The sequence below is a fragment of the Ambystoma mexicanum genome, chromosome 13 (genome assembly GCF_040938575.1).
Source record: "Ambystoma mexicanum isolate Mex_15411 chromosome 13, UKY_AmexF1_1, whole genome shotgun sequence".
Taxonomy (NCBI): Eukaryota; Metazoa; Chordata; class Amphibia; order Caudata; family Ambystomatidae; genus Ambystoma; species Ambystoma mexicanum.
This window is the reverse complement of record NC_090938.1, coordinates 699055374-699077535: the sequence shown is the minus strand read 5'-3', so window position 1 is coordinate 699077535 and position 22162 is coordinate 699055374. Positions and strand designations below refer to the sequence as shown.

General features: G+C 47.2%; 1 protein-coding gene across 2 annotated transcripts in view; it reads right to left on the bottom strand.

Annotated features, from left to right (window-relative positions):
• Nucleotides 1–11363: 11363 nt before the first annotated feature.
• The window catches only part of MSL1 (MSL complex subunit 1), a 137133-nt gene continuing 126334 nt past the window's right edge, over nucleotides 11364–22162 (bottom strand). The window contains exon 8 of one of the 2 annotated variants that reach the window (XM_069634784.1): nucleotides 11364–13049. In XM_069634784.1, the coding sequence (XP_069490885.1) occupies nucleotides 12959–13049 (91 nt within the window). In that variant the 3' untranslated portion in view covers nucleotides 11364–12958. The remainder of the gene's footprint in view (nucleotides 13050–22162) is intronic. The other variant, XR_011283106.1, reaches the window with a different exon arrangement.

Here is a 22162-nt window from a genome sequence, read left to right as displayed (position 1 = left end):
CCATTGTTGCTAAAAGATGTATATTGCAAAGTTGGAAGCGCCATAACCCCCCACCCTCACAATGTGGCTCAAAGCCCTCACCTGGGTACAAATGTGCGAAGAGGAATACATTGGAACCTTGCCACCCACATCACGCCCCAAAAACGTGTGGTCGGAATTCTGCAGCTACCTGAACAATAGAGACGAAGTGGAGTGCTACCCCTCCACTAGTACGGCCTACTACGCCATGAACATTGTAATTCCCCTTCCTTTTGTTCTATTTGTGCCAACCCAAGACACTAATCGTCCTCTTCCTGAGAGGTTGTGCCCAGCCATGTTGTGCTGCCTTTTGCGATGCGATATTGATTGTTTGATTATTGCTATGGATTTTATGTTGTACCTGTCTTAACTTTCTGCCAATAAACAAAAGTTTTAAAAAAAAGAAAAAGGCAGTAGGTAATAACTTCTGTTGGTGAGCTCTTCATTTGAATAATGTTATGATTGCATCAAATAAACAGTTTCCACTTGTTGTAATAACAGTGCATTGTATTTGGTTTTCTGGCTTCCTTTAATATTTGCAACCTCCTTGGAGGTAAATCTAGGTGTCCCAAATTCTGCTAAATTCCTGGTCTGAGGGGGTGAGGGGAGGGGGGGCAAGGATGGGAGTTTTCCCTGTTGTGTTAGCAGGTTGTGGAGTGGGTGTAGTTTAAATGGCAGTTAAATCAGCCTCTTTAGAAGGGGAGCATACCACATTTGTCTTGCCCACATAAGTGCAATTAGTAAGAGTTAAACTCTCATGCAGTAGCTTGTAAACTACTTTACAGAGTAGCAGTCGGGGTGGAGCATAAGCAAATGTCTCTCACCAAGTAATCTATAGGGCAGTTCCCAATAACCCTCTCTGCGGGTACCTGGATGCAAAGTTTGGGCATTTATGGTTGTGGGCTGTTGCAAACAGGTCCGCTTTTGGCACCTCACAACCTGAAAATCTGTGTGAGCGTTTACAATTCCCATTCATGATTCTGCTGGAGGACACCACTAAGGCTGTTAGCTGATGGTGATCACCTGGTACAGGCTGTGCCTGGATGTAAATCACTTCTTTGATGCACCTCTGCCATATTTCCTGTGCTAGAATTTCGTGTTTTGAAGCATGTTCGTCCTTGCTCGTTTGTGTATGCTATAGCTGTGGTGTTGTCTGTACGCTTGTTGTAAGGCTTTGTTTGGCAAACAGTGCATCTTTATTGGCAACAGCTTTAACACCTTTGTGTTGTGTAGTCTGTTTTTCCGTCCACGTTCCTTATGCAGCAAGTTCTTGACAATGAACCCCCCTTCACCCCAACTAGCGAGGAGTCTGTTGTGTATGTAGCCTATAGGGCCTACCTTTTTAAGAGGTTTTCCTGCAGCCACCAATCAGAGTACCCACCACCTCTTTTGTTGCCACCACTAGATTATCCCATTGGCCCCCATACTTGGGACAATTGTATTGAGCATCACTGTTGGATTGTTCTCATGTTTAGACATGCATGTCACACTACGCAGAAACGCAACACCTTAATGCCCAGTGCTTTCATGACTTACCATTACCCTGTCTGAAAACAGGAGATTATGCTTGAACTCATTCTGCAGAGAGGCAAGTAATGGCTTGTTCTGGGTTTACAATGGCTCACATGAACAGTTTTTTTCTGGGCTAGTACCAAGCTTGATTGTGTTTTGTACATGGTGAACCCCAACTTGAAAAGTAGGTCAACTGTCTATTGCTGTTGTATAGGTAGATTGTCTGCAAATCCTCTGTTATGAGCTAGTCGTCCAGATAATTATAATTGTTGTATAACACACTTAATACCTACGATTGCTTTCAAGATCATTGAAATATGAAAGTACGCATCTTTCAGGTCTAGTGTGGTCATCAATATTCCTTTTGTCAGGGGATGGATGATCTCTTGTAGAGTTGTCATTCTGAACATTTGGTGTTTTACAGATTTTTTTTGCTGGTCTCATGTCTACGACTGGCCCTTTTGTTCTGTTTTTTAGGTACCAAGTAGTAAAAGGGAGCAAATGCTCCAGTTTACCTGGTTGGGAGGAATTTGGTTGATGGTGTATTTTAGCAGTAGAGCCTCGATTTCGCTCCTGATGACATTGCAGCAGTCTTTTGTTGTGTGGTGGCAGTTTGCAATGAGTGTCTACCAACTGTATGCATAATTTCCCCTTCTGACCATCTTGCACCCACTAGAGGTTTGTCTTCTTCCCCAAGGCTTTCTTCTACACTGCTATCTAGAGGGGGATGAATACATGCATTGTTGCTGCCTAGAGCCTGTGTACTAACAACTACACTGGGTCTGTTGGCACGGAGTTGCTAGTTGGAAGTATGTAATGGGCCGAGAGGAACAGCAGTTAGCCTGTGCTCCTCTAGTTTGAAGATATGTCAGACATCTGTCCCAGGATTTTTGGTATACCATGGTCTTTTATTCACCCTTTCTAGGGTTTCAGAAATGCCATGCTGAATAAACATGCCTCTTCTATAGGTTGGTACAAGAGTTTTTGCCTTGAACCCCTTAGTCATGCATGACGTTTTACAACTCTCACCCCTGTGACTTACCAACCAGCTGTCTCTGCTGCATCAAGAGAATGCCTTATTATGGCAGACAGTCTTTTTGCCGTCCTGTAGGATTTTAAAGAATGCTCCCTGAAATTCAATGGGGATATGTTTTTCTAGCACCTCCATATCATCGCATTTGTCATGATCCATCGATCACGCCCTTTCTGGTCTTCCCGGTCCCTGGCACGTCAGGGGTTACTCGCTGTAGGACACCCAACATGGCCGTATACACGGAACGCGGTCTATCGACCTTTAGGTCCTAGGCAGCACGTTCTATAAATTAGCCACTCCCCTGCGGCTCCGCACGTCTCAACGCTACCGTTAGCTGTGGCTTGACGTGTGTCGTAGTTCGTACTCCTGGAGCTGAGTTGCTTCTTTAATTCCCGGAACCCATTCCTTACTCCTTTTCCTTCCCCTCTCCTTGTACCTGTATCCTTCCGCGTTCCACGCAGTCCGCCCCCAAATGCTGCCTTCCTGCCTAGAGTTTCCTTGATCCCGGACGAAGAAGGTGAACAAATCCTGGAATCCGAAGACGGCTTATACAAGACCCAAACAGCACGGAAGAAAACCCCGGCGAAGGATTCCGCAAGGCAGCGAAAACAGGTGGGAAAAAGTGAAACCTGTGACAGCATTGTGCCTAGACATTAGATATGCAGCATTAGCAGTCCTGAAGCTACAAGCCATGCTTTGCAACCAAAAGCTTAACAAATCTGCTCTCCTTGTGTATAGGGGATACCCTGCGGCCGACAAAGATGCATTAGCCCTTTTTCTTGCCTTGGAGGACTAGTGCTGCTGTACATGGTGTCAAAATGTTAAGTTTTAGATTTCTTCTCCACCCTTGGCTTGACTGGTTTAGTGGAGACCAGTTCTGACAAAGAACATGTTTATCCTTTTAATTACTGAAAGTAGTGGGATACCACAGTGACCAGGGGCGTCGAGCGCATACCAGGCAAGTCATCCAGGTTGAAGTTCTGGATCTCCAGATGAGGATTAGCATCACCAGAGTCCTCAAAATATTCATGGTAAAAGAAAAGTTCTGGGTGAATGTCCATGTGACTTCGCATGCTTACTAGTGGGCTCATTATCAGTTGTGCTCATTTTCCTCTTAGAAGGCGTCTCATGCTTTTCCATTTTTGTGTCACTAGAAAATCCCGCATCAACCACTCAGTCTGGCATCATGGACAGTTTCACTGCCTTGGAACCTACTCCAAGTGTTGAAACTAGAATTTTGCTGTCAATGTCCTGGTTGTCCTATTGTCCACTTCCTCCATGCTTTCTCAAAGTGAGCATTTTCTCTTCCGGAGTCAGATTGATGGATGTTGGTGTGGAAGGTGAACCCCCCTCCACTTATCAGCACGTGTTCGTTTGGTCAGGAATTTGCCTGTGCCTTTGTCAGTGGAGATTCTGCTCAAAACCGGGAAGTACCTTTTGTTTTCCATCTCGAGTTTGAATCCTAGATGCTTCACTCTCTGCTATCCTTGTGCTGGTGCCCGTGTATGCATTTTACAAGCTTCTAGATCGCTAGGGAGATTCTCCATAACCCACCTGGAGGTAAAACCGTCTGAGCTTGGGGATCTGTTGCAAGGCTTTTCTAGAAGGAGCCGCATGTTAGCCTGTTGGGGGTCTGGTCTGGCCCGGTCTCCACGCCAGATTCCCCAACCTCAAAATCCAGCACTCAAATATCAGACTCTGCTGCTTCAGATTCCACCTGCACAGCGTTGGAGGCCAGCACTTTTGACCACCCTCCCGAAGAGTCTTTGTTAGGGAGATTTATCAGTTTTATGCTTAATCCCCTCTCCTAGTGAGATAACCCCCCGCCCCACAGCACTTTGTGCTGGACATCTGGACCTTTTTCCTTGTTCACCTGAATGAGGGGAGCCCCCCCCCCCCAATATTCATTCTTCATACGTACTGCTTTAACTATGGGAACTGTGTTCTTTATTTTTTACTTAAGTAAGTATTCTGCTTTGTTCCATATCTCTTAAAGGCATCTGTGTTACACTTTTTCAGCACACAGCACCCTCAGTGCAGTGTTGCTGGGACCCGTTGGGTTCCATTTATTATATTCTTTCATATCCCCCAAGAACAACTATTTTTAAAAGGAACTAGGGATACTTTGTATCCTTCCTAAAACTTTGAGCGATTAGCACACATTATGTGGAGAGCTAAATGGATACCTAGTATCCCGTTCTCTCTGCTCCTGTGACTTTTCTTTTGGTCACAGTGACAACCCTAAAGTTATGGCTGGTGGCAGTAGACCTGCTCTACCAACTTTGGTGCTATTTATTTTTCCCGCAGACTGTATTCACAGCCTCGGTTTTGCACCAAAGGGTAACCTATGTTCTAACATAGAGACTCCTTTCTTTTTCACCATTTCTTGTGTGGCTGTCCTTCGTTAGCCCTTCTACCATTCTGGGAGGGGGAGGTCTACATGTGAGTTTTGCCTTTGGCGAAACCCTCGGGTACCCCCACCTAGGCTCCTGAAGGCAGGAAGCATGGAGGCTTTGGGGGTTGGGGGGGCTGGCTGTGCTGATTAGACAGCTACCCACCCCCTTCTGTAAACTGCTAAGAGTTTTCAGAGGAGTGAATGGGATATCCGAATTAAAGGTGAGGTTCCCGAGGCAGAAAGCAAGCCGACCAGCTTTGGATATTCTTTTCCAGTGAAGACAAGAGGCCGCCTGCAGACCCTTCAAGTAATCACTAAGTAACCACTGCTGTCCTGACCCAATGTTCTCGTCAACAGAGGAGCTCTGAAGAGGACAATGCCTTCCCTTTGGCTGGTGGGACCAACCAGCCCTGAGACGAACTGCAAATTGAGCCCCTCCCACAAGGTGCTGTGACCCTTCATGGCTGCAATACCAGGGGACCTTTGACCCATTTGCAGTGCAACAACTTTGCATGAATAAAATCCTCCCAGAACTTTGGTGTGGTCCAGTTGGCCCTCGAGAGGCATGATCCAATCAAGTCCCCTCACCAGAGTGTAGGACTGCAGCATCAAGGCAGATCTATAAGATGGTAACCGCTCACTGTTGGAGCTGATAAAAAGGCACCAAAATCGATTGACGCCGAGAAGGCATTCGACAGGGTGGAGTGGCACTTCCTAGAAGCCACACTGATGAAAATAGGTCTGGGACCCGCTCTCCGACGAGGGATCAAAGCCGTCTACACGGCGCCACGTGCATCAGTAGCAGTAAACTTCCAATACTCCCGTTGGTTCCCCCTTAGCAGAGGAACGAGACAAGAATGCCCTCTCTCGGCAATTCTCTTTGCGCCATCGCTGGAACCCCTCGCCCAGACACTCCGAGCAGACCCTGCTGTAGAGGGACTCCGAGTAAACGACAGAGCACAAGCTTGCCCTGTATGCAGACGACATCCTGCTTCACATACTAAATCCGATGTCATCGATTCCCTGAGCAATTCGCCCGATAGAAGAATATGGCACACTCTCAGGCTTCAAAATAAATAAAACCAAATCAACACTCTTCCCGCTCAAAGAACCCTCCCCAGACCACCAAGCGGACGCAGACCTGGAGACGCTAGGACTGATCATCGGAGGGCCAACATAGAGCTACCTGGGGATCAACTTAACAAGGGATCTTGAACACCTGTACGAGGCAAACTTTAACCTACTCTTCGACGCCCTCAGAGCTGACCTTGCAAAATGGAAACCGCTCACGGTCTCCTGGATTGGACGCCTAAATGCAATTAAGATGGCGATACCCCTTTGAGGTCCTTCCCATCACAATCCCGGAACAATTCTTCAAAAACATCAAGAAAGCCATATTAGACTTCCTTTGGAATGGGGGGAAAAAACTAGAATATCATATGAAACCCTGATACTACCAAAAAGAGCACAGGGGAGTAGGTCTACCGGACATAGAACGATACTACTGCGTGACAGAAGGGACCTCCAATGGATCCAATTAGACAATGATAATCTGACCCCCGTTACCCTTGGTTATGGGTCCCCAGGCCGAAACCGACGAGAAGATTGCGCAACCACCCAATACTGGGGATGCTGTGGAACATATGGAAGGAAGGGAATGTCTGGAGTCACCGCGTGGCCCTCTCCTCTGAGCCATCTCTGGTCCCCTGGGATCAGAGAGGAGATCCCCGAACACGCAAGATACCAGACCTGGTTCGACGCTGGACGAGAGTAGGCCAGCTGTGGAGAAACAGAAAATTCCTTCCAATTACAAACCTTGAGGAGGCCCTCCAGCTACATCCGATCCCGGTCTTTCTGTACCTCCGATTGAAAGGCGTATTATCCAGGAAGGATTGGGAGGCCAAAACACAGAGGGAGCTCACACCTTTCGAGACAATTTTGGACACGACCACCACAAATAAAGGCCTAATAGCACGCATGTAGAGCGCCCTGATCTCTAAGGATCAACCCTCGAGGTCCCGCCTGAAAGAGAGATGGGGAAAAAGACTTCGGTAGAGAATTTGACCAACAGGCCTGGGACAGAATTTGTGAAACTCCATCGAAAGTGTCAATCGCAGCCCAATACAAGCTACACACAACAAAGCTACTCCATAGATGGCAGTATGACCCACGCCGGCTATCCAAAATGTTTCAGTCCTCCAGCCCCAGGTGTTGGCGTCAATGTGGAAGCCGATTACTGGCACATGTGGTGGGGCTGCCCCAAGGCCCGCATCTATTGGCAGAAAGTCCTGGGATGGATCAATCAGCTAGACGGCATAGAAAGGGAACTGTCCCCCCTTCTGATCCTCTTCGGTCTAGACGATGAGTTGATTAGAATTAGAGGACTGGTATCCCCCGCTGCTAGAGCGAGCATAGTCGTCAAATGGAAGTCCTTACACCTCCCGACTGAAAGAAACTGTATACAGATTGCAAGAAATATCTACACGATGGAAAAAATCACGGCAGCACTCCATGACAAGGCCGCACGACATGAGGAGGTCTGGTGCGACTTTGCCAACCAATAAATTTCAGGCTCAGTGAGGAACGACCCAACTCATCAGCAAAATCAAGCAACATCCAGCCCTGAGACAAATATTTGTTGTTAAGTCTATTCAGGTGGTAAGTAAATTGTTTCTTGGTGTTACTATGTGAATACAACATGCACCCACCTCTATGTTTACTACTGATGTTTTAAAATCAATAAAATGTAAATTAAAAAAAAAAAAAGACACCAAAACCGCAGACTGATGTGGGAGACCGAAGTAGGCCTTGCCGAGAGTCATTTCTCATAGCTGCTGCTGCAACATCCCATTCAGTGTCCTTACTTTCGCCACTAGACCGAGGAATCAGGAGACCGGGTTGTTGCTGCGGCACAGGAAAGAATCCAGCAGCATTTTCATCAACCACCATAAGGTACTGTGGGGCTCAAGGTAGAACTTACCTCAAGCAGAATAGTCGCTCCAGTGTCACTGGAGTGTGTTACAAGCTTGAGTGTCCACCCATACCCCTGGCCCAGGCTTAACAGCTTGTGCTCTGGGTGGGGGAGGGGAGCAGCGTTTGGGCGTCCTTTGCAGGGTCCCTATAACTTGTGATACACTCCTAAAGTATTTTATTTAAGTAGCTAAAAGTATCCTGAGGAACATTACCTTTTCTACTTACAGTTGGAGCCTTGAAAAGTGTTGCTGGGAAATATCTTACTGCTAATAGTGTTCAATAACCCTCCTTTTCCTTCCTACAGACTTTGTAAATGAAGGAAACGGTAATTTCTCTGTAACAAACGCGGTTGCGCAGCACTACTATTTAAACAGTAGAACTGCCCTTTTCTAATAATTGTAAATACAAGCAAGTACTAATGAAGCAGTCACCTTTGAAGAGTATTGTTGATATTTCCTACGTATATTAGTTAGCCCAAAACAGTATTTACTTGCCTGCCTTGTGTAAATACTTTAGAACTTTGTGTTTAAGATCTTCTTTGGACTATAGTATTGACTGGTTTCATTGTACCTACCTACAGCTTACATCCTCCTAAGATGAGCCTGGCTGCTCTGTCATTCTACCAATCCTTTGGGTGATAAGAGTTTGGGACCTGTATACCAAGGGATAGTGAGTGCTAGTTTCCAGGTGGACTTTGGGAAAACTCCCTGAACAGGGTTCACTTTAGATTTTAAGCACACCTGGCAGTCTTTGGCATGGTCACTTGGGAGAAAACCATTTCATACCTAGTGTTTCTCCCCTGGGGAATTTAGAATTACACTGCAAGCAGAATTTAAATGGTGGGTCTAGTGGAAAGGGACAAATGCATTCTGTGTTTTATAAAAAAATATTATGCCGACCACCACCATAGTGTATGCATCAAGTCACTGTTGTTGTTACAGTTCACCAACTTTGAGACAACTCCCACCTGGATGGGAAACATTAAAACATGTGAATCTATGAAAGAGCCAAATAAGGCACAACATTTGGTTAGGTCCTGAGACAGCATGTGAACATGGAGTGAATAAGGGCATATTTAAATCGTGAAAAAGCAGTTCCTAAAAAATGTGTGCTGTAGATTTACAGGACCTGCCTAGAGTACTATTTTATAGCTGGTGGGCCATGTAAAAACCTTAAAAAGACTAATTGTGAAGAGAGATGCTTTATAGTACGGTTGGCCAACTCCAGGCCCGGAATCCTGACATGCGTTCTGGCTATCTCATTAATAGGTCCACTTTACTAATAAGTTCCTTCCGTTTTGGCCATACCAGTCTACCATCATGAATATCTCCACTCACTTTTTCTACCTTTATGGGACAGGCCACTTTTAATCGATTTGGCCGGTGGCACCCACATCTTGATTCAATAAACCATAAACTACCCAATACTATTTAGAATAACACGCTTAATACCAGATACCAGCAAGTGGTTTCCAAGCGCAGGATCAGGATTCGAACCGGTGCTGCACTGCGTGGTCTTGCTTAGAAGACAAAAGCGCTGCCCAAGAGCTATCCTTCCTCCCCATATTCCTTCATAAGTATTTGAAGGCTGTCGTGTACCGGCTATAGGTACCTCACACGATGCAAAAGATTGTCAACCCCTGAAGAAAAGCCTGTCATTAAGTATATGAGATTGAAACATGTAAGGGTTCTCATCAATATCAATGTAAATGACATTCATTGGACCTAAAAGGAGTTCCAACAATATACAATTAGTTATTATAACGAATGGTGCTATATGAGATTTATTTTAGTGGTATTTGCATTATATGCACTTTAATGTATATAGGTACCTAGCACTAGCATATTCTATTGATTATTTCTACTGTGTATATAACATGTTAGTCACACTTTGGGTACTTTAAATATTTTATCAAATGATAATCATACTTTTTATATGTAACACAAATAATTTGAGTGTCATATGGTTTGTCAGCCCCCCCCCCCCCCCCAACACCAGAGGAAAGGAGAAAGGCACTTTGTCCAATTTAAGGTTGCCTAGTGTTAAAATAGTAACCCTCATTAACATTCATGAGAAAACACGTGCATACATTTAGAATCACTTTATGCCTATTTATTGCATGAATATTAATGAGGTTTCCTGAAAATTGTTATTTTGTATTTATATAGCGCATTATATACCATTGGTATGGTCTGAAGGCGCTGGTTGGTTGAACGCCCTTGGGAACTGAAGTTCAGATCAGTAGAGCGAGCCAAAAGGTGCATGTGAGCACCGGGTATGTGTGCAGCTCGTGCGGTATCCGTGTAATAGCTGCTTTTTAGCGGTAGGTGTGGTGGTTGAGCGATTAGGAGAATGTGTTCGTTCTGGCAGGATTTATCCAGATCGGATGTGGCTGCATTCTGAGGATAATGCCTGGCTTTGGAGGGGGGGGTGGGGTGTAACCAGCAGTGATTACTTAGAATGTGGAGTGAGCGGCGGATGTTGGTATGAGAAGTTATACCGAATGGTGTCATTGTATCTCTGTGTTCTAGTTGAGTGCTGATGTAAGGAGAGAGTAAGCGTGGTGGTGTGATATGATGGGTTATACTCTCTTTCTAACGTTCTCTGCATTCCAAACCATACTATATACGTCACGCAATTCTATACGCTCCAGTCCGTTCCATGCATCCCAGTCTGCACCATAAACTCCGGTCCACGCATTCATGCATTCCTGCTTGCCTCACGCGTTCCGTGTCCACTCCGCACGCTCCAGTCCATCATGCGTACTCCTGTCAGCCCCACGCATGCACACCTGTCTGCCCCATGCTCTACGCATTCTGTAGCTCTACGTATTCATCCATTCCACGCATTCATCAGTATTGGATGCAAGCTGTGCTTGTTCGTTCTACATACTCGTCCGCTCTATGCAACAAGTCCGTTCACTCTGGACACTCGTTCGCTCCAGCATTCATCCGCTTTATGCCCTCACATGTACTATGTATACACCTGTTTTACGCACTCACCCCCTTTACGCACTCACCCCCTCTACGCACTCATCTGCTTTAAGCACTCGTGCTTTTCACGCATTCAACAGAGCAATATCCCGTTCTATATATTCATCTCTACACTCATCTGTTCTATACCTTCATCCGTTCTGTACACTCATTCTCTCTGTACACTTACCCACTCATCTGCTCTATCCGCTCCAGACCAGATTAGGATGGAAGATTCTTTTTAAATTTGGTTTTGAAATTCAAATCTATTCTTTTTGAAAAAGTGTTCAAAGATCCTGCTTACTCCACTTCTTATAGGCGGACCTACTAAGACTGCTCCTACAGTCATTTGTAAAGCCAGAGATCTAAACGGTTACCCTTTTTGTAAGCTACTTCCACATTCTGTAATGCTTCCAACCTTTGCCACCAATAGTCGAACAGAACCAACTGAAGAAAAATGTAACAGACAATAGTTTATTTACAACCAGTTTACCTTTGTTTTTAGAAGATATTTACAAGACAACCAAGTTGACACATTAGAAATGGTATCAAAATTATGCGCTATAATTGCAGAAAACCAGGTGTGGCAACGCAGATTAAACCAAGCTGAAGGTAGAACAGCTTTTGAATTGTTCATGGAACACAAATATAGCACTTTTAAAGCAAGGTATTGATTTGCCAGGGCAGTCAGGAGCTGGCCGAGGTGGGGTGGGGAGGCTGTTCACAGTGTTGCTGTAATCCCTACAAAGTGAATTCCAAGAGACTATTTTGGTTGCTCCACAATTCAAAAAAGAGGGCACGTGAACTGAAATAGATGCAGAAAGGAGATATGTGGGCATAGTGGTTTCCGTGAAACAAAGTAGTCAAGTAATATGCAGGAGAGTTCAGGCTGAAACTTTTGTAATGATAAAAGCCAATTAAACCCCATTTAATTAAAAAAGATGTATGCCTTCTACATGTGCCAGGAAACATTCATTCTAGTCTAAATCAGTATTTGTCTCAGTTAACCAGTGCTGAAAGTGGGGGATGAAGAGCAGAGAACACGCAATTTTCATGAAGATTTTCTACCAGATAAAATGGTTAAAAAACAAGCCATTTTATTTTTTTTACTCGAAAGGGTGCGACCCCTCCAAAAATATAACATGGATAAAAAGGCTGCTGTTAAGTATTTCATATGCAGTGAAAATGAACAGATTATCACAGGACCGTGTCAACAGACCCCAACTGAACCAGTTTCTCGCTGCCAAGGCACTGGACCCAAACCTCATGGATGGCTCACCGATGAAGGCATTGGAACCAAACATCCAAGGAGCCAACGTCTCTGCATTCAAACCATCAGATTCACCCTGAATTTTCTTCGTCCCCAAAACCAGGGACTTGCAAGGAAAATTGGGCATATAAGATGCATTTTTTTCTTTTACCGCAATCACTGCTCTGCAGAATAGTCGCGTTCTCCAACTGCCAAAAAAGAAAACATTCCCACAATTTTCCAAATGGGAAATATTTAAATAATTCCTAGCCTATTCAATAGACATTTTCTTGGGCAAAGCAGCATAATGTACACGGAGCTGAAAGGTAATTTTGATAACCTAGAATCTAGGTCCTAGATGACCCTGAGTGAAGGGACGATGCAAGACATTCAACAGATTAACATGTAAACCAACACCCAGGACCCCCTACATGTGATTTCTTTTTTTTTTTTAACAGTGCAGTATTGTTTTGCAGTGCAACTAAGGCCATAACCAAAGAGCACCCTTCTAAACCCACCTCCCCCAATGGGTTTATGAATTGTGGTACACTGACGGGAGCGGCTCCATGCCGGCCTCCCATCACAAGTTCTCCATCCGTTCAGTCAATTTCTCAGAGTTTGCAATGGACTAGCACAAGCCTAGGTAGGGACTGCGCTGCAAAAAGACACAACGTCCAGTGAGACAAAGACGCAGTGGAGCACAGCAATGTATCAGATTAGACACAAGGGTACAGGATTCACGGACCAGATCCACAGCAGTCCTTGTGAATAGCATGCTACACATATGGCAACAACGTCCTTTCTCGCTACTTTCTGCAGGTCCGGTGTGGCGTTTGTTTCTTCTGCATCTCTAGCCTGCATCGACTGCGTTCATCCAACCAGGGAAGTTCAAAGTTCCTGCATGAATAAAGACAGGTTTGGTAAGCAAACGGGTTTCCTAGCACGCACAACTTATTTGCTCCTACAAGATATTATAGAACATGATATATACTGTTACAGCCAACCTGCACAAGTTCAAGCCACACTATCAACTCTTAACTGTTCACATACATGATTATACTGGTTCATAGATGGATCGAAACCAAGATCAGGACCTTTAACTGTTTTAGACCCAAGAGCCGGAAAGTGATAACAAAATTACTCACCATAGTGACTACCTTACTCCTAGTCCATAGTTCCCCTTTCCTCCATACTTTTGGGACATTCAGTTCTGTGGGACGGGACCGGAGCACTTTTTCTGAAAAAGCATCAAATTGAAAAATGCATCCTTCCTCTTTTTATGCGGGGTAGCGCACGCGGCCGTAACCCCCGCCCTCCTTAGCTCTGCCCATCGCCCTTTTCTATCACCAGGTATGAGACCATTTAAGCAATACTAGAGGATACTTCGAGGGGACGGCAGGTAGGCGCATGGAGGAAAGGGGACTATGGACTAGGAGTAAGGTAGTCACTACGGTGAGTAACTGTTATACTCCCACGTCCCATCCCCTTTCCTCCATACTTTTGGGAGATTACCAAGCACCCCTCACAGGAAAACGGGTGGATGGAACTCCTTTACTAAAAAGAGGTTTTTAAGAACCGCCTGCCCGAACTGAGCATCGGCTCTGGAGCGTCGGTCTAAGCAGTGATGCTTACAAAAAGCTGATGGGAAAGCCCACGCAGCTGCTCTGGCAATGGTTTCCCAGGGTACATATTTCTGGAAGGCAACAGCAGCTGCCTTGCCCTGCATAAGATGGGCATGAATTCCCTTTGGAGGCTGAAGGCCCTGAACGGTATACACCTCTGAAATACAGGATACAATCCATCGGGAGATAGTTGCTTTAGAGGCTTGCTTTCCTTTCGGGTCTCCGGAGGTCACAAAGACCTGGTAAGAGCTCCTCAGTTTAGATGTTCCATCCAAATAAAACTTTAGAGCTCGTCTGACATCCAAATTATGCAATACCCTCTCGGCATCTGAGGCCGGGTCTGGAAAGAAAACAGGTAAGGAACTAGACTGGTTCAGATGAAAATCAAATATCACGTTTGGAAGGAAAGAGGGATTGGTCCGGAGGACAACCTTATCCTTGTGAAAGGTGAGGAATTGATGTTCTACAGACAAGGCCTGAAGCTCACTCACATGCCTTGCTGAAGTCACTGCAATCAGAAAGCCATTTTCCACGAAAGGAACTTCAAGTCCACCATAATCATGGGCTCAAAAGGTTTATGGCATAAGGCAGTGAGCACCACATTCAGTTCCCACTTTGGATGCGGGTTGTGCACAGGTGGATAAAGATGCAATAGACCTGCAAAGTGTCTCTTAATGACAGGGTTTGTCAATGAAAAAAGGGCAAGAGTCCGAGGACAGATAAGCAGCGATAGCCGACAAATAAGTCCTACAAGACAAGAATGCCTGAAGTTGCCAGATGTGAAACGAATGACAGGACCATGTCGATGGTAGCTTCTCTGGGGGTCCAGCTGCTTTGCTAAACACCAGTGACAGAACAGAGCCATTTGCTCCTACACTGAGCCCTCATTTAAGGTTTTCTAGCTGCCTGGATAATGTGCATATTATCCAGTTGAAACTTTCTAAAGATTTTAATTTAGGCACCAGGCCACCAAGCTGAATGATTATGGGGAGGGGTGCCACATCTGCTGATCGCTCTGGTGAAGCAGGTCAGGAAGCAGCAGAAGCATGATCGGTGAGCAGATTGACAGATGCTGAAGCTCCGAAAACCAGAATCTGGCTTGCCACCACAGGGCTATGAACAGGAGAGTGCAATTCGTCCTGAGCTTGCATAGCGCCCGGTGAATCAGAGGAAGAGGCGGGAAGGCGTAGGCCCTCATGTTGTGCCACGGAATCTCGAGAGCATCCCCCAGGAAAGAAGCTCTGAGCCGGTTCCTGGAAGCATAAAGAGGAAGTTTCCTGTTTGATGACGTCAGAAAGAGGTCCACTTCTGGAGTGCCCCAATGGCGAAAAAGGTCAGAGAGGATCTCTGTGTTCACCTCTCATTTGTAGCTGACCACCGCTCGGCTACTGAAAGTGTCAGCAGTTGCATTCAACTGGCCTGGAATGTGCATAGCCAGCAGCCAAACACTGTGCTGAATGGCCCATTCCCAAATCTGAATGGCTAGATCTACATGGGGAGGTGACTTGGTACCCCCCTGCTTGTTGATGTAAAACATGGATACTGCATTGTCTATGCGAATGCAGGCAACTTTGTTCACAATCACTGGTTTGAAAGCTTTGAGCGGCAAGAAAAATCACCAGAAGCTCCAGATAATTTATGTGAAATTGTCTGTCCTGTGGCGACCACAGGTCGAAAACCTGAAGATGATCCATCGTCACGCCCCACCCGATAAGGGAGTCAGTCGTAATCGTTGCTTGAGGGGAGGGCTCTTGAAAAGGAGCACCCACCAACAGATTGCTGGAAGATGACCACCATAGAAGATATGTTATCATGCAGGGTGGGACCGGAACCATTTTGGTGTCCGGGTCCACTGCCTGAAGCCAGGAACTCCGAAGGGCCATATGCGTGAGTCGCATTTTGAGACACGAGGTGAAGAGCAAGAACGCACAAGGCCATGAGGCCTAGAAGCCTCTGGAACCACCTGGCGGACATGCTCTCTGACTGAATGAAAACTTGACATGTGGTTAACAGACCCGCCATCCTGTTCACAGTCAAGTAGACTCTGCAGTCGATCGTGTTCCAACGGAAACCCAGGAATATCAGGCCCTGAAAGATCGTCATGGAGGATGTCTGCCAGTTCACCAACAGCCCAAGAGCGAACAGGAGCTGAATGAGAGACTGAAGATTGCTCGAGGCTTTCACTGGACAAGGACTGCACAGAAGCCAGTCATCCAAATATGGATACACACAAATACCCTGTAGCCGTAGAAAAGTTGTGATGACCAACATCATCTGCACGCTACGCAAAGCACTCCTCGATCCTTATTCTCCTTGAACTTTCTGCTGCTTTCAATACTGTTGACCATCATCTTCTCCTCACCTCCCTTTCATCATTTGGCTTCAAGGACAATGTTCTTAACTGCCCCTCCTCTTCTCTTTCTAACCGCACCTTTTCTGTCTCCTGGGGTGGTTCCTCCTCCCCTTCTTTTCCTCTCAACTACAGAGTACCCCAAGGTTCTGTTCTTGGCCCTTTTCTTTTCTCACTCTACACCTCATTCTTAGCTCCTATTATCTCCTCTTTTGGCATCTCGTACCATCTCTATGCTGATGACACCCAACTCTTCCTCTCCTTCTCTCCTGACATTCATGATAAACTCTTCTTGCCTTTCTGCTATTAAATCCTGGATGTCCTCACAATACCTTACTCTGAATACTGATAAAACTGAACTTTTCTTCCCTGCTATCACTGTCCCTCCTCCCTCCCCCCTTCATTCTCTTTCCCCCCGCACCCAGCTCTCCTTCTCTCCCCACTCCAGAACCTTGGTCTCCATCTTGACCCTCACCTCTCTCCATCTCACCACATTTCTCTCACTGCTAAACTGTGTCCTTTTCACCTCTATAACATTCATAAAATTCGACCCCTCCTTACCCTTCACGCCACTAAACTTTTCATTACTTCCCTCCTCTTCTCCAGACTCTACTGTTCCTCCCTTCTCTTCGGACTCCCCCTCCCATATCCATCTACCACTCTGCCATCCGATCTCTATGCCTCTTCTCACCACTTTACTCCATCTCCTCCTCCCTCACCTCTCTAGGTTGCCACTCTTTCCACTCCCAACTCAAGTTCCTCCGTCTTGTTTTCAAATCCCTCTATAATCTTGCTCCCCCTTACCTCTTCTCCCTTCTTTCCTTTCACACCCCTTCTCGTCCTCTCCGCTCGGCTAATCTTTTCCTACTCTCCCCTCCACCCTGTGCCCCCCTCCTTCCAATTCCTTGCTCCTTTCCACTGGAACCGTCTCCCCTTCACATCCGCTCTTCTCCCTCCTACCCTTCCCTTCCCTTCGCTCCCTTCTAAAATCTTACCTCTTCCACTCTCCTCCCTAGCACCCCTCCTTCTCTACCTCCTCCCTTCCCCTTTACCCTCACTTCATATGCCTCCTCTTCCTAACCCTCTCAATCCCTTCTTTCCCTTTCCTACCCTTCCCCCGCTTGATTCTTGTCTCATTTTCACCTACCTTCTTCCCTCACATTCTTGCTCTTTCCCCCGTCCTTAACTCCTTTTCCACCTACCACTCCTTTGTTCACCTCTCCCCTCCTATACCCTTCTCTCCGCTGTAATATTGTAAGTGGTCCTTTATGCCGTTATCAGGGTGTGGTTCAATTGTCATCTTATGCTTGCTGTATGTTTACTTGTTCTCATGTAAAGCACTTTTGAGTAAAGGGCTATATAAATTCAATAAAATACAAATCTTCGTGAAGACATGCTAAGCTGAGACCAAAAGGGAGCACTCGGAATTCGAAGTGTTCCTCTCCCAGGGAGGAACGCAGAAATTTCTGATGCGGGCTCCAGATCAGGATGTGCATATACACGTCCTGCAGGTCCACAACACTGAGCCAGTCGCCCTTCTGAAGAGAGGATCTTATTTGGAAAGGCGTGATCATCTTGAATTTCTCTTGGGGAAGAAAAAGGTTGAACTGGGAAAGGTCTAGAATGGTGCGCAGGCCAACCTGGTTGGGTTTCCACTAGGGGAAAGGGTGTCACCACCTTGAGATTTAGAAGCTTCTGGACTCCCCGACTGCTGAAAGGGAGGATTGAAGGGTTTGAGGGTGGGGGGACAAAACCAAACGGTCTTCGGTGATGGTTTGCCACGCCTCCAGATGAGATAAGAGTCGTCCTCCCACCGGAGTCTAATGCAAGCGCCAAAAAATATAATTTTGCAGCCTTTTCGGCGGAGAAACTGCCTGTCCCCGAAGTGGAGGCTGATAAACCGCCTTGAAAACCTTCCAGCCTGTCAACAGGAATGAACTCCCGAAGTCAGCCAAATCCCTCCAGAGTTTCATATTCGCTGCTGCCAAAATGAGCTCTGCATTAGCCTTTTGCAACTGCAGCGCCGAGTTGGCAAAATTCTTCTTGCCCAAGGAATCAAGCAACTTGTCTACCGTGGCCAGAACCTGTGCCGCAGCTGCAGAGGTCGTAGAGGGCGGCTTGGATTGCAGAGTGGCGGCCGCTACCACCGTCGAGGACGGGAGTGGGCACGACGCCAAGGCTACTTCCTCCGAGGTGTGAAGCCCGTAACTGGCATCAATTTTTATTTATGTGCAGCTCAGTGTAGGGTTTATCCCAGACCTTGCAGGCCTCGGCCAGGACGTCCCTCTGAAGGAACAGGCCGGTGCGTCCTTGTGGAGACAAGGTTAGCACCCCGAAAGCACCCCTTCCTGCGGAGTTAGTGCCTCAGATACTGGTATGTCAAGGAGTGACATGCCCATTACCCGGTCGTGGAATGCTTGGACAGAGCGGGGCTGGTCCACACTGTCCTGATCTGCCTGAGGTCATCTAGTGCATCCGGATCCATTGGCTGCGATGCGACCGGTGTCAAATTGACATCTCGCTCTGCTGGAGTCTTGTCAACCAGAGACAAGGGAGGCAGAAGAGCTGGAGGTGGGCCGGGAGGCAGAGGTGGTGCCACTGCCGGGGCGACAGGTGCCATGACCGAACTGTCAGGGCAGGATGCAGCACCCGAGGGCAGATTTCCCTAAAGTGCTCTAAAGTACCTCCCCTCATGGATCAGAGTTTGCAAGACTATGAAATGTCCCAAAAAAGGCACCCTCTGCCGAGACCTAGGCACCGGAGTGGGCAGAGGCCGCTCATGAGGGGCATAACCCCAAGAACGTAGTGAGGAGGGCTGCTAAGAGGGCCTGCCACCAACCTAGGCTACATAGACCAATGGGGCAGATGTAGGAGGATGCGAGACCGAATGTGGTAGTGGCATCCGAGCACGCCAGTCATAAGATGGGCGGGGCGGATTCACACTGTTGCGTGGAAAAAGTTGTCCACCAAAAAGAAGGTTCCCAGCACCCACCGTCGATAGCGTGGGTGTGAGGGAAGAATCCAAAATGGCTGCCGTAGACCACGCGGGAAGGCCCGCCATTTTGTGAGCATATGAGGAGAACTGCATCACATGTGGAGAGGAGGCAGGTGACTCCACAGACAGGTTAGGGGACTTGATCGAAACTTTAGCCTTGACACAAGGATCCTCGGCAGAGCCGGTACGATGGGTCTTGGATGTTTACTGGACATCCTGTCCCTTGAATTAGCCTCAAAAAGAGGAACCTTGGCAAAGCCAGTAACACTGAGCGTGGGAAAGTTGAGGAATCCACCTCACAGACAAGACCTTAACAGGTCTCAGTTCTGTTGGTACACACCTTGGCCTCGATAAGAGGAAAAGAGTCCAGACTTTATAGCTCCCCGAAAGGAGCCTTGAACAGTGGTTCGGTACAGAAAGCCTCAAGGAGGCCGCAGGGCGCATCCCGGTGTCTGTGTGGGAAGCTCCAAAAAAGGAGACCTCAGAGCGAACTCCGGTACCCAATGCCTCAGCACGACTATGCTGGCTATTAACACTGACTGGTGAACCTCTGATCGTGATCTGGCATCAGCAGGCCCCTCGCGGGAACCCTCAGAGAAAACCCTGGTACGCCTATTAGGCCTGTGAGGGGTCCCAGGAGAAACCCTGGTAGCAGAGCTTTTGAAGCCCCTCGTGGACCTGGAAGACACCAGAAAGGAGTCCCGCCCCCCCCCCCCCCCCCCCCAGCCGGGGTGCCCTGAAAAGTAAGGAACTTACTGGGCGTCTTTTCTTTCAGGCAAAGAGTTGAAAATGCGATGGAGGAACTCTGGAAGATCTCCTCCCACTGACAAATACGACGCTGAAGTGCCCGGACCGAAAGGGAGTCACAGTAGAAACGCGAGTCCTAACAGTGATACGGTCCCAGACACTCCAGAGAGAATGAGGATCCGCCCTAGCGAAACGACGTTCGCAAGAGGAACAAGCAAAATGTTCAACTCCTGCGCGAGTGGGACTCTCACCCTCATGTGTTTTTTCCAACTAGAATTTACGTGGTTCTTACTGTTTAATGCAGCCTGGTAACCTCCATAGGCATCTGCTGTTTGCATTGCGACACACAATACCTTTTGTGCAGTGCCACTGAGAAGTCCCTTGCACTTGTTTAACTACATTTTCTTGGGTGAACTACTGTTCCCAAGAATAGTAAGATGACTCCCATCTTACCTTTTCTTTTGTGGGTCCAGCACACACCACTCTATGTGGAGTGCGGGGGGGGGGGGGGGGGGGGGGGGAACGTTACATAGTAACCGCTTTATCCCACTTATGTAACATGCCGTTCCTAACTTGAATGTCCGGTGACAGTGGTTTCGTTTTTTACTACCTTGTACCATGTATCGGCAGGCTGATTGCAGTACAGCACTCCAAGAGGGACCATTTTTCCCCCCCCAATAATGTTTTCGCCATTTCTTGGCAGTTAGTTCCTTCTGGGATTTTACTCTGTTTGAATCAGGCATTTTGCCTTTGGCGGGTTTCAGCCCCCTGAAGCCTGCCCAGGCTCCAGTGTTCCTGGAAAGGCAGGGTCCCAAAACTGGTTCTAACACGTGGCTCGCAAAATGGATGGCCCGTGCCACTTCTATAAGGTAAGCCCTTCCTTGGGCTGATGCTGATCGACTGCAACTAGATTTCTCTAAATTTAGAAGGTCAACATTGCTGTGAATTTGCGCTGCTGTATATGACTTCAATCTGCATAACTGCCTTGCTACACTGATCTTATATTTAATAAGGAGAGAGTGCCTCTCCAAAACGGCTGCCGTTTCCTCCAGCACCAGAGTGCTTTCGATACACAGCAGGCTGCTGCTTGGATTGGCTGCCTGCCCATTTAAGCAGGCCAATCAGTGAGCCAGCAGGCGACTGCCAGCCCCCACTAAATGTCCACGCTCAAGGCCACTGAGTGCTGAGGAGCGTCTACATCACGGTCCCTTTACCACGCAAAGCCACACTATTTTCCCTATATCGGCACTCTACTGAAAGAACCGCCGCACAAGCAAGCCAAACTCAACATCTGTGTTGCCTACAAAACCTTACCTTCCCATGTCCAAGATCTACCACCCAGAGCTAATATCCTTCCTCAGAGCCCCCTTTCCAACCCTTTCTTTAACTGCTCAATCAAGTGCACAGCAACTCTAGCACTCTCAGCCAGACTATCGCCTACCACATGACGGGGACGCACATCGCAAATCGGAGAGTCCTCTAAACTGGCTCTGCACATGCACCCTTTAGCCCGCCCCCCCCCCCCCCATCCACCCACCCACCCGTCTCACTCGGCCAACAAAGCTCATCGAAACATCTATTTGCTACAAACATTCTGTAGCCCTACCTATAAACAGGCAGTAAACGCTGCATACTGGGACAAACCTGCAAATGCGCCGCAAAAACAAACATTCTCTAGGCTCACCATACCTTTAATCCCTAACCCAACTAGTTATGCCCGACTCATTGTGAATCACATAGTTGTTTTATCAATGTGCTTCTGCCTATTGGCCTGCTTCTATGCTAGTCACGCCCTCACTTGGTTATTAGAACTCCTGATGTGTCTGATACTAATCATAACCCTCGATTGTTTTTCAAATCTAGAGGTTTCCTCATGTTGGTCATGCCCACTGACTGTACTTCAAATTTGCTGCATTTTTATGCCAAATAAGGTTTTACACCCCTAGCCACCGAGGTTAGCACTCACCTCAGGTTTCACACCAAGAGCCTGTATACATAGACCTTCACTACTCACCTAGTACACTGCTCAGCCACACCATAGCCTCGCTCAAAATGGCACCCCAAGCCATTGTTCCATACCTGAACTGCATAGTCAATACAAGCCCCAACCTTGGCAACCAGAGCAACCTGAAACCTACACCTAACTCAGCCACCTTGCACCAGCCTGACAGACCCAAGCCCTTGACAACTATTACCCTTAGAATGGCCAGCAAACTACCTGACTAGACACTAGCCTCCCTACGCGTTTCCTGCCGCAGACTTACATCCAGACAGTACCTACAGCACCAATTGTTCA